The sequence below is a fragment of the Cygnus atratus genome, chromosome Z (assembly GCF_013377495.2).
Source record: "Cygnus atratus isolate AKBS03 ecotype Queensland, Australia chromosome Z, CAtr_DNAZoo_HiC_assembly, whole genome shotgun sequence".
In the NCBI taxonomy this organism is placed as follows: domain Eukaryota; kingdom Metazoa; phylum Chordata; class Aves; order Anseriformes; family Anatidae; genus Cygnus; species Cygnus atratus.
The window spans coordinates 21425877-21437944 of NC_066396.1; the positions used below are offsets into that span (position 1 = coordinate 21425877).

Sequence of the window (12068 nt, forward strand, 5' to 3'; positions counted from 1 at the left end):
TGTTCCTGTGCACCTGTCATGGCTGTGAAGGTACCCAAAAGATAACAAGTATTTAGTACTTGCCTCATCTGTTTCATCTTCAGCACATCTTGTAGAACTTGTCTAACAATGAATTGAGTACTGGAAGTACTCAGCAGACTGTGGAGAAAATCCTTGTTCCTCTGGTGTAACCCATCTGTGATGTAACCCGTGTCCCTTGTTTTTTGCTGTGCAACAGAAAAGACTTTTGCACCTCCTGTTTTAAAAGTGATCTGACCTGGAACAGCCCTGCTTCAGCTTTTATGTAATTCCTAAAGTTGTGGTTTGGTGGGGCTTTCATCGTCCTAATGCAATCCAGCTGTGTTTTATTGTTACATTCAATCTCTGATGATTTAATGTATTCTACTTACCTAATGAAAATGTTTGAAAAATATTTTTTAGAAATATATACCTTATATTATGTACTTATGCTTGTGCGTGGTTGGAAGGAGTACAAATTTTTCTTCCTCATCTGAAAAATCATGTTTTTATGGTATGCAAAGCTTTAACTGTCAGCTAAACGCCAGACCTGGTTGGGTCCTATCTGCAGGAACTGACAGCACGAAAGCATCTGTGCACTGACAGCAGTAAAAGTTGTGTTCTGGGAGGATCCATTAACACCTGAGATAAGAGCTGATGCCCTAATTGTGTTGGTCATCTTTACAGAGTGCATGCAGAGGATAGGATTTCTGTTGAAAATAAAGTTGTTTTTGGGAAAGGAATATCAGGAGAGACTTTTGAATCAGAATTGAATTTGTCTGTTAAAACCAGAGCCTGTAATGGCTTGATGCCATTGCTGGAAGTCCTGTGTTCCTCCAACGTCCTGTAGCCTCTTCTGGTGTCTGCCGAGTAGGGTACTCAGGTGACTTGACACACTAACCTTGCAAAACACAAAAAAAACTGAAAAACAACTTTTGGTTCTCTGGATGATTAGTGAGTTCAGCTGGCTTACCAAAAGTGAGGATGAGAGATGGTGAAAAGAAGGGAGTGGAAAGACAAAAACAAGAGGAAAGGGAGCTGGGGGGAGTGGTGGAAAGGGAAGTATATGTCTCCCTTTTGGGACCAATTTTTAAGTTGGCTCTGTTTTAGTATATAAGTTTGCTTGAAGTATTTCTTTATGAGGCAGAAGTAAAAAAAGATTGATAGACCGCATTGGTTCCCAGGATTTTTTTTTTCCTTTTAGGAATTACTTGTAGTTGAAAGTTCAGTAGCTTAAAGGAATGCTGAAGTCATCTTGAAGGCATGTTTTTTTTTTTCCCCTGTATCTGAATTTGGTAATTGATTTAAATTTTTTTAAGATTTAAGGGAAAAGTACTTTTCTAGTGTTAAGATTGATTTTTATGAGAAAAAGACATGCTGCTAATACCACAGTTTTCCATTTCACTGAAAAGGGACATCCCTAAACATGCGTACTCATTCATTCTTAGGGTACTGTTAGGCATCTTAATATAGATCTTGGATCTCCTAATAACTGTCAGTGTTTGTTTATTAAACCTGCAGTTGGATGAACACTTCCAGCTGGCATAAACCAGTACTGCTGCTGAAGAAGCACCTGCTTGCTGTTCTGCCTGCTCTTTTATGCCTAGCACCCTTAGTTGCGTGGCAGTGTGGTGTGGAAATGATGTGGGAGCTTGATGCAAATAAAAACCTATGCATTTTCCTCATCCTTCTCCAGCATCCAGCATTTAAGGGGTGCAGGGGTAAGCATAGGGTGGTACTGTTTACTTTAGTAATCATAGCTTTTTATATAAGCATACCTTATTTGTAATTAGCTTAAGCTGCAAAGTTTAATTTTATCTCATATTTCGCTTGTGACAGCTTCATCCAATGTTGTGTGAGGGATATCATCTACATGGGGTCAAAAAACAACAGTGTAAATTTGTGGAAGAGCTGAGGGCTGTTAAATTCAAAACGGCCTGCTTCTAGGAAGTCCTTGAACCACATCTGGAGGATGGGAGAGTATTTTTCAGAAATATCACTGAAAGGTTGTCGTATTCCTGTGTTCTCACTTTGGCATCCAGTATGGTCTTTGTCAGAGACAGAATAATGGGTTGAATTATTTTTTGTTCTGACCTGCAAAGGTTATTATTCTAGGAGTGAGTCCCATTTTTTTTAAATGAAAATACAGACTTCTTGAAGAATGAGAAGCATTATGAAAAAAGAAACTTTGCAAATACTTCTATGATTTTTTTTTTGTCATCTTTAGATCTGTCAGCTAATTATTTTGAAATCAGAAAATGAAAAACGTCCTTGCAGGTTTTTGTTTGTATTACACTAACTTCAATAAGCAAGTTATTTAATGAGAGCTGTTCTTGATGAATTATGTGAAACTTTAGTAGCAGCACTGTTCCCTGGGAGAAGAGACAAAAAAAAAAAACCCCTCCTTTTCTGCATTGGATTCAAATGTAGCTGAGAAACAGTTTTGTTTACCAAACATGATGTTAGTTTTTTAGTGAAAAATCAGTTTTTACACAGAAGTTCATTAATGATTTTTTTTCCATGTCCTTGCAATGGATATTTACAGCAAGTATCTGGATATGTGCCGCAGAATTGCTGTTGATCCATGCAGTTTTCCTGTGCAAATCATTCTTTGAAGAACATGGTTCATCAATAGGCTTAAAATAAATTTATTTGGAGTTTAAGAAATTATGTAACATTTTGCTTAGGCACATACACACTGCAAGCCTGTTAACTTTCAGAAGTTGTCTGTTTGGTTTTCACCTCACAATTAAAACTAATGTTCAGCTATTTTTTTAGTTGATTAGGTGCTCCAAAATTATACTTTATCAGGTTCTGATGGCTGGTGTGAGATGAGAATGTATTTCTTTTGGAAAGCAGTTAGTTTGACTTTTAAGTGGAAATATTTGTAATCACTTCAAATATGAATTATAGTTTTGATCTTGTAGGAATTGAGATATGTTTTTGTCTTTTGTGCAAACTCTACATCTACTTCTTAGGACATTTTACCCCCATTTACTTCTTTTCCTCTATTCGTTTCCCTCACTACCTTTCTTTTAGGTTCTCTGATATTCTATTAGCTATAATAGACATACTTCAGTGCTACAGTGTTTATACCAGAAAAATCTGAATGTATCTTTTACTGCAGCTTTGCTTGTGTGTCTGTTTTACTAAGTTCTTTGTGCTGTGCGATATAAAGTTCCTGTTGTGATCCATGTGAGTTAACCCAGTGTTTTTATGTGCTGTCATTGTCTTGCTGCTTCCTGGTTAATTTTGACTGTGCAGTGATGCAGACAGACAGCATAAGGTACTCAAGATACCAAAATATCCCCTGAAAGGGAGAAAAATTAACGATATCGCACCTAAACATGTCATCTTACTGTCGTGCCTATAAGATTATTTACAGGTTTATGATTTCATTATTACTTTTGATGGAAAAATGAACCTAGCAGGACTTTTAGTATAATACCCAAGTCTTACCTTGACATGGTTTCTTTGTTCTGCGCAAACCAGTCCCAGCTCGATTTTACAGTGTGCATCAGGGTCTTGGTCCCATGGAAATTGATGGCTTTCTAAGATGCAGGCTAAGAATTTGAATGTTTAAAGTTATGTGAAGGTCTCATAATCTTAGGAAATCTTTAGAGAGTCTGTGAGCTGATAAAGGTTTAAATGGTACAAGTAATTAAGAAGAAATAGAAGGTAAATTGTTTTTGTAGGGCAGTTAAAGCAGAGACATAAAAAGATATATCACATGGCAAGTATAAAACAAGATTCCTTGCTTCTTTTCAATTACTGCTGTAAAGAGAGATGATTTAGTGGTTAGTATTCTTGAAAGTACACTAAGCTTTGTTTTTTCAACCCTAAAACCTTTAAATTTTTTGTCTTTTTTCATTAAGGAAGATTGGAGACATACATATATTGTGAATTCTTACATTTTTTCCATTTCATATTGCAGGGCTATTTCTGGAATAACAAATCTTTAATCTTATTTTTTATTTTGGTGTTGGGGTAGTTTCTGTTTTTTCAAAAGAAAATTTTACACCTGCATCAGAATAAGGTTTGATTTCTCTGGTGTTCTTACTATCACCGTAACAATTTTCTACCTCTTTTTTTTTTTTTGGTGAAATTGGAATGATAAAGTTTTTTTCAGTTTTGAACAAATTTTCACACCTCTTTGTAGTAGAGAAATAAACTGTGCTTGGTTCTTTATTTGGAGAACTTAAGTATAGAAATATTTTAACATGTTTCTGTATTACAGTAAGTTTACATAGGTTATAAATGGAGGTTTTTGTAGACAGAAAACCAGTTCCGTTAATTGTCAGGTTTTGTAGTTGTTTTTGTATATGTTTCTCTTCAATTTGTTTTAATTCTTTTCCTACAGTCATTCTCTTCTCTGTGCCATTTGGAGGGCAATGGTTTGGTTTGTCTTTATAGATCATAAGAATGTATTTATATTTGAAATTACGCAGTTGGCACTCTCAATTCATCTGATTATCATGTGATGCTAAACAGATAATAAATACAAGTATGTTGAGGAAAATTCAATTTCATTGAGAACTCTAATTGAATAGGATTCCACAAGTCATCCTTTAAAGTAGATATAAAATGTCTATATATACTTGAATGACAGAATTTAACTATCAGAAATGGATCAGTTTTTCTTTTGAGGAAAAACTATTTTGAAAATAAAGAACTGTTAATACTCTGCATCTTTTTCCTGTTTTAGTTAACCCCATGGTGTTGCCTGCTTGGAGCTGAAGTTTATTGTGACTTGCAGTTTTGCTTTGTCTGCTGTGCTTCACAGGAGAGGTAACCAGTTTAAAATCAAAATATTTTCAGTAATTCCTCAAATCTAGTAAATGTAGTGACAGACTTCATGTTTGCTTTTTGCTGTGTAGGATTTTCTGAAAGCAGAATAGTTTAATCACTTCTGTACCTTGATACTGTGTGTGAGTGGGTGTGATGTTACCATACACAGTGTAGTCTAATGAAAAGTTAGTGGGGTTTGTTTAGATAAAACGCATGGAAATTACTTGTCTGTATTTGCTGTCTTCTTTTAAGTGTTTTTCTTCCTTTTTAAATGTTCTCAGACTTTCATGGATCTCAACAGTGCAAGTACTATTGTTTTGCAAGTCTTGACGCAAGCTACTAGTCAAGATACTGCAGTACTGAAACCAGCTGAGGAACAACTGAAGCAGTGGGAGACGCAGCCAGGTTTTTATTCAGTCTTGTTGGTAAGTTACAGTGCAAAAGTGTTATTACTTACATTGTGAGTAAATTTGAATGTGGCTTTTTTAGAATGCTGTTGAACAGTGATGTTTAGCTGAGGGAGGCTTTTAGTTGTCATGGCCCAGCTGCTGGTATCTGTACAGTATGCCATGCTAAGCATTGCTATCACTGTCTCTAAGCAGATTCTTTTCCCAGTTGTTTACAAAAAGGAGGAAATCCATCTTCTAGCATCATGATTGATTGGTCCTCTAGTGCTAAACCTGTTGTTGTCCTCTTGCGAACTGTAGATAACAGAAGGCCATTGCCAAAGAAATAGCCTCTACCACCCCAGGAGGTGGTGACAGTTGTATATGCCGAGGAAATACACCTTTTTCTTTATTGTGGAGGTGGTGCATTGTGACGGTTTTTGTAGAAGAAAAGCTCCCCATGCTTTTCAGTGTACTGAGTTTGATTCCCAGGTTGGATTGGTTTCCTTATCAGTAGAGAGGGACTTCCAGGGAGATTACCAGACTGGCTGGTAGTAAGGTTCCCGACATGGAAAAGATGAAAACTTGTGAAGGTTCCACTGCTGTTGATGAAACAGATGCATTAGCATGTTGCAAGGTGTTGGAAACATCTTCTAAGAAGGAGGCCCAACAGTTTCAGAGAAGACACTCAGAATTTAACAGTGTTGTTCTTGTATTCCTGTGTGTATGTGTTTATATGAACTGTACAGTCTTAAAAAACATGCAGATAAACTGCTTTTTCTACAAACATCTGCCTTCAGTGGACACAATGACACAGAGTTGTATGGTGACATTCTGTTCTCTGCAGACCCCCTTGTTTGAAAAGTTGAAGCAAGTCAGGATTTAGGAAGAGAGATTGAGCTGCCAAATTCAGTTTTACCTGCTGCTTAGTGTTTCGGTAGCGACAAAAAATCTTGAAAGAAAACAGCAGAAATTGCCTCTGTCTCGGAATTCTTTGTTTTCTGAGCATTACAGCCATACAGCTCATGTGGTGGACATGATGAGCACTCACAGCTGTAATTGAAGTTGGTGGTAGTTTTAGATATAATGGCTAATAACTGAAGCGTTTAAAAGGATCAAATCCTGTTAATTCTGTTAATGTGATCAAGTAGACCTGTTTGGGGACACATGAGCCTTTTTTCAAGTGTGAAATATAAACAGTAATCTTCCAAACCAAATATAAGTGGAGAATCTCTACTTTGTTTAACTTGATTATGGGAATCCGACTGTCTGAAGGAGAAGGTAGCTGGTACCTTTTTAGTGGAGCAAAAAATGAGGTCTTGAGGGGTGAAGCAGGTGGTTGTAAATGGAGAGTTGGTAAGACAGCTAATCCCTATGGGATAGGGGAGTAATCTAAGTACTTAACATCAGATATCTCTTATGGGGTGATCAAGACAGAAAACCGTAATTCACAGTGAAACACATCTGTGAATCTATAACCTTTAGTACCCAGTGGAGATGTTAATATTTATTTCTATGCTTCTTTTGAAGGTGTTATGTACCTCTCTTGAAGAACAGAGTTGAAAAGTCAGAGTTAGAATGTTTGTTTTTTTTTGAAAAGCAACCTTTGTCCTTTACCAGGTGTATGAGTTTGCGGTGTTCTTGTAGCTGTAATGCTGTCACAGAAATTACAACCTTTTTGATATTTTTCTAAATGTTGCTAGTTTCGAACTGATGCCTTTGTTAGCATGTAAATGTTTGCTTTGTAGTGATTGGGGTTTGTGGCTTTTTTGGTGTGTTGCTTGATGATCTTAGGTTTCTGTAGTCCTCAGCTCTTTGAAGAGTGTATTTTTAATTGCATCAAACCTGGCACCCAATTGTAGCAGAATCTTCTGACCTGAAACCTTGTGTTTTAGTAGAGTTCCGAAGCTAACTAATTCAAGTGCACTATAAAATAAGACCACTGAGCTTATGCCTATTTATTCCCCAAAGAAGAGTAATGTCTCTCACCCTCAAGATGAAACCATCTGGTGTAGTCACCCTTTTCTTAAGGGGATGGTGGACACAGCTGTAAAGCAGCAGGAGAGCTGCTATCCAGAGTAGTACCTGTATTAAGTTTCAATAGCCATCGTTTATTTCAGCTTTTCCCAGTTGGTTAATTTTACAACGGCACCATATAAAATAATACCTGTATGTGTTTGCATGCATTTGTGTGTATATGTATGTATTGTGTGTGTGAATATATGTATATATAAGTATATACACAGATACATATATATCTCTAGCAGCAGAAGCTAATTTTCAAGAATAAGCGTAGGCAAGTTTGAGAGTTGCTCTCCTAGCACGTCACTGTTTTTTTGTCTACCATATTGGTAGTGAGGAAGGTTCTTGGCATGGGTCAAGATAATGAAGAAATTTCTTGAAAGATTTTGGAAATCTGCGTGATACAGAGTACTTCTTTTTTCCTGCAGCCAGAATCCATCTGTTTTGTTAAAAAATGTAATAACTGGTTGATGCTAGTAGTTATTGCTGTTATATTCCCTGCTCAGCCAGACAAGATTAGAACTATCCTTACACTATACATTGGTCTTATTTTTTGTAAATGATTAGACCTAGTGCTAAGCATTTCTGTGATCTTTTAAAAGTAGTTTTTTAACACATTATTTCACTTGCCTGTCAAATGCTGACTGTGCATTTTGCTTATATACAACTGTATATACAGAGGTAGGTGTATTTATACATATGTCAGTGCATATGTTTATACAACTTCTATCCTGTGAGTGTCATGCTGAATAACTTTTAACTTATTTTTTTAAACAGAACATCTTCACAAATCATACCCTGGATGTGAATGTCAGATGGTTAGCTGTGCTGTACTTTAAAAATGGAATTGATCGCTATTGGAGACGAGTTGCACCACAGTAAGTTCTAGTTTTCTTGGACTTAACTTACAATAGGTTTTGTTACACTTACCCAACTGGAAACAGCATGTTTCTTGGCTGATAGCAGTTTCTTTGGAATTTACGGTGGAATTGATAGAACATTTCAATATTGGGGATCATTAATGAATCAGTCTGTTTTCATATCACTTCTTACAACTTTGTTCATATTTTTACTCTCAAACTGAGTTACAAGTTTTATTTCATAGATGCCAGATTTTGAAGTGACATAAGTTTTATAAAGTTATGACCTAGATAGATTATTAGATGTGACAGGTAGGAGGTTTCTTGGAGAGGTTATTTGAGACACGTTAATTCAGAATTCTTATCGAATATATAGAATCATAGGTTTGGGTTCCAACTACCTTGCCTTGGGCAGGGACACCTCTCACTAGGCCAGGTTGCCCAGAGCCCCATACAGCCTGGCCTTGAGCACTTCTAGGGATGGGACATCCACAGCTCCTCTGGGCAACCTGTGCTAGTGCCTCACCACCTTCTGAGTAAAGAACTTTTTCCTGATGTCTAATCTAAATCTACCCTCTTTTAGTTTGATGGCATTTCCCCTTGTTCCTTTTATATGAGAAAGAGGCAATAGCTGTCATGATAGAAATTTCTGGTCCTCTTTTTTGTTGTTCTGATAATGCATGATAAAAAGTTCTCCAAAGAAACTAAAAATCTAGCCAGTATTCTTGAGCATTTACTTAAAAGTTAAGAATGCCATTATAATTTGTGGTAACTACAGAGCTATATACTTGTCACTGCTCTGTGTGTGAATTACTTTCTTTTTCCTTTAAAAGTAGATGTAATTTAAAAAAAAGGTTTCAATTTTCCTTAGTTTTGTGGGAGCTGTGACAGACCTGGAAGTGTTACGTCTGGCTTTTAGATGCTAATGATATTGATAGGTGGAACATCAGTGTCAGGTTGTGTAGGGTGTAAACTGGAATTTCAGGTCCAGTTTTTATGGAGTATAACTGTAAACTAAAAAGAAAAAGTAAAACTCAGAAAGTATGGCATGGTTTCCATTATGTTTTGTGAGGTAGTTTTGTGTAGTTTGCCTTGTACTGTAAGCTTTTTTGAAGATCCACCAAGTTTGTGTGTCAGTAAGAGGGAAAAGCGGTGAAATTCTGTACCTACAGGGCATTTCAAATAGTGTGGTATTTCATTATTACATGAAGCACTGGAATTTTTGCATAGGTGGATTAGTATATGATTGAAAAACGTATGCAAGCAGATTCTCTTTTTTAAGAGGAAAATACTGTCTTGGGCATGGTTAAAATTACAAGATAATGCTGTTTACATTACTGCTGCTTACTTAACAAGTATTAGTCAAACCAGTTAAAATACATTGTTCCAATGTGTTATTTTTTTTAGATAGATATTAGTAGCACTGGCATAAAAGTCAGTGATTAATTTCCTGCAGAAGTAATGACTGCAATCTTTTAGTGTGAGGTAAAAAATGAGTAACAATCTTTCAACATGCTTTTACTGTTGCAAATGGAATGTAATTAAAAAAAATAAAATCACTGGTTACTATTAAAGATTGCATGGAGTAAATCCATGTTAGATTTTCATACTGCCCATTTTTAACCCTATTCTAATTGTCTTTTTCAATTTCTTTTATGGGACATCTTGCCAGTATTTTGTGCTCACACAGATCAGTTTTCTTTTTGTTGAATATGTTGAAATCATTTTGAGAAATACTGTTCTTAGTGGCAATTTCTCAGTCGTTCTTTGAAATAGTTGTGTTTTAGATACCATGATTTTTGGAGGTTACATTCAACAGGTTGCATTTTTTCTTTCGTCCTTGTATAATTCTCATCTTTCACCTCATCTCTCAGATCAGCAGCTCTCACTTGTCCGTACATGGTAGTACGTCAAAGCTTGCTCTGATCTTCCTAGACTGTTTGGTTGAAAAAATTGTACTATTGACACTTCTGCAATTTGCCAAATTTGAAATTTGGTGCGTAGATTGAAGAACTGTGGGAACTGAAAGAGTTCTTGCATATAAATGACCTCTTCATGTAGCTTTAATTCATTAGCAAAACAGCTAAAGAAGGATTCTTTTAGACTGCTAGTCTTGAATATTTATATACTTGTGGAGAATCTTGAATCTCTAAAAACTTTCACAACCAGTAAAATGCCTCTGTTGTACAAGTGTATTGAAGTTAGTTTTCTTTCAGTATAGCAGGACTAGTTTTATCCTACTTCTGTGCGTTTGTGGTTTCACAACTGCTACTACTACAAGGCAGGAAAATATAGAGTAAGTTGAGATCATGAATTCTTTGGAGAGTACAGTGGTTGAGTGTTTCATTATAATAAAATAAACAGTTACAGAAGGGTGAATACAAACTATTTTTTTTAAAAGAAAGTGAACCTTCTGAAATATTTTGCTTTTAGCACACATTCACCGTTGCTATTTATTCTACACATGCTACTCATTCTTTACCTGCCTTAAACTAAAATCAGCGTTTTTGGGTGAAAGTATATTTAGAGATGGGCATTTGAATGTCCTTTCTCCTATTTTTCTCAGGCAGTTTTCCAGATTGCTACAGGAAGGAGTCTAAGATTGTAATGGCCTGTTTTAAGGCACAATTTGGTCTATCTTTTGGAAGTGTTACCAGCTTCCTCATTTTACAATTTTGCACGTTTTTGGCTTCTTTCAAAAAGACTTCTTTAATCTGAATGGTATTAAGAGTTCATTTTCCTGAAAATACTTTTGATTTCACAGAGAATTTCTATTAATTCCTTTATTCTTTTGTGGACTTAATTCTTTGATTTGATTACTGTGGTAGCAACTTGTGTAATATTTTTGTTTTAACACTAATTATAAGTATCTTCAGATTCATATTTCTGGTTTATGAACTAGTTGGAAAAAGATCAAAAACTTTGAAACTGCAAACTGGAAGAGTACAACATAGAGTTTAAAATAGTTCTGCAGAAGATCTTAATTTTTTGTGATTCAGCGCTGAGGTGAAACAGTTTGAATAACATGCATTCTTCATAATTTCTGGTTTGCCTACAACTTCTCTATGGAGTTGTGGGTTTCTCTTGCAATATAATAAAGGATAAAGATGGTTTTCAGCTGTTATGTCTCAACTCTGCGGTAGGTGAATATGTAGCTGGGGTTCCAGTGTCCAGCAGATGTCACTGTTGGATTAGCTACATGGTAAATTCTTCCATCCTCCTGTGAGCGGCCTGAGACTACTTTACTCGTACAAATCACATAAAAATGCACTATACCACTTGAATCCTAAATTAGTTTCTTAAATTCTTATACTTAGTATTTGCCAGCTTTGCTTGTCATAAGCTTTTGTATTTGAGGAGTTCATCCTCATGAGTCCTTTTTTCCTTTTTTTCTTTCAAATTACTTTTGAAAATAAGGCTTATTATGCAGTTATAAGTCACCAATGAAACAATGAATGGCCCACCCTTGTGTACAATGCTTAGTGATATGTCTTTGATTTGGGAAATAGTAAATATTTGTGCAAAGGAGGATAAAAAGTAAAAATAACAGAATTGCTGCGAATGTTTGATCTTAGGGTAAATACTACTTTTTTGTATTTTGAGATGAATATTTCTTGCTTGCCTAGATTAGTGTAGATTAGTTTTGTTTTAGGGAGCTTTAGGCATAATTTTAAATCTTGCTGTGTAGAAAGTGTGGGTTAGTATCATAGACTGGCAACTGAGATCAGACAACAGGAAGTGGTAGTGTTGCTGTGTTTAATCTCTGATTCTAGCTACTAGACTTCATTTGAGATGTGATAATTGAATGCATGCATCTAAATCATTGCGATGTGAGGTAAAATTTTCCTAAATAACCTTGATTGATGTGTGCAAGAAACAGATTTTTAGGTATCATCAGTAAATAAAAGAGCATTTATTTTTCCTGATTATATAATCAAATACCAAAAAGGCATTTTGGAAAGCAGTTTTTCCTGTCCAGAAATTAAAAGGAGTTATGTGGCTCATATGAAGCCTG

The 12068-nt window shown here is 35.7% G+C and overlaps 1 protein-coding gene across 6 annotated transcripts in view; it reads left to right on the forward strand.

Annotated features, from left to right (window-relative positions):
* The window catches only part of IPO11 (importin 11), a 106789-nt gene that overhangs the window by 3825 nt on the left and 90896 nt on the right, over positions 1–12068 (forward strand). For all 6 annotated transcript variants that reach the window (XM_035553676.2, XM_035553681.2, XM_035553677.2 and 3 more), the window contains 3 exons: positions 4703–4785; positions 5067–5210; positions 7971–8071. In XM_035553676.2, coding sequence (XP_035409569.1) covers positions 5073–5210; positions 7971–8071 — 239 coding nt within the window. In that variant the 5' untranslated portion in view covers positions 4703–4785; positions 5067–5072. The remainder of the gene's footprint in view (positions 1–4702; positions 4786–5066; positions 5211–7970; positions 8072–12068) is intronic.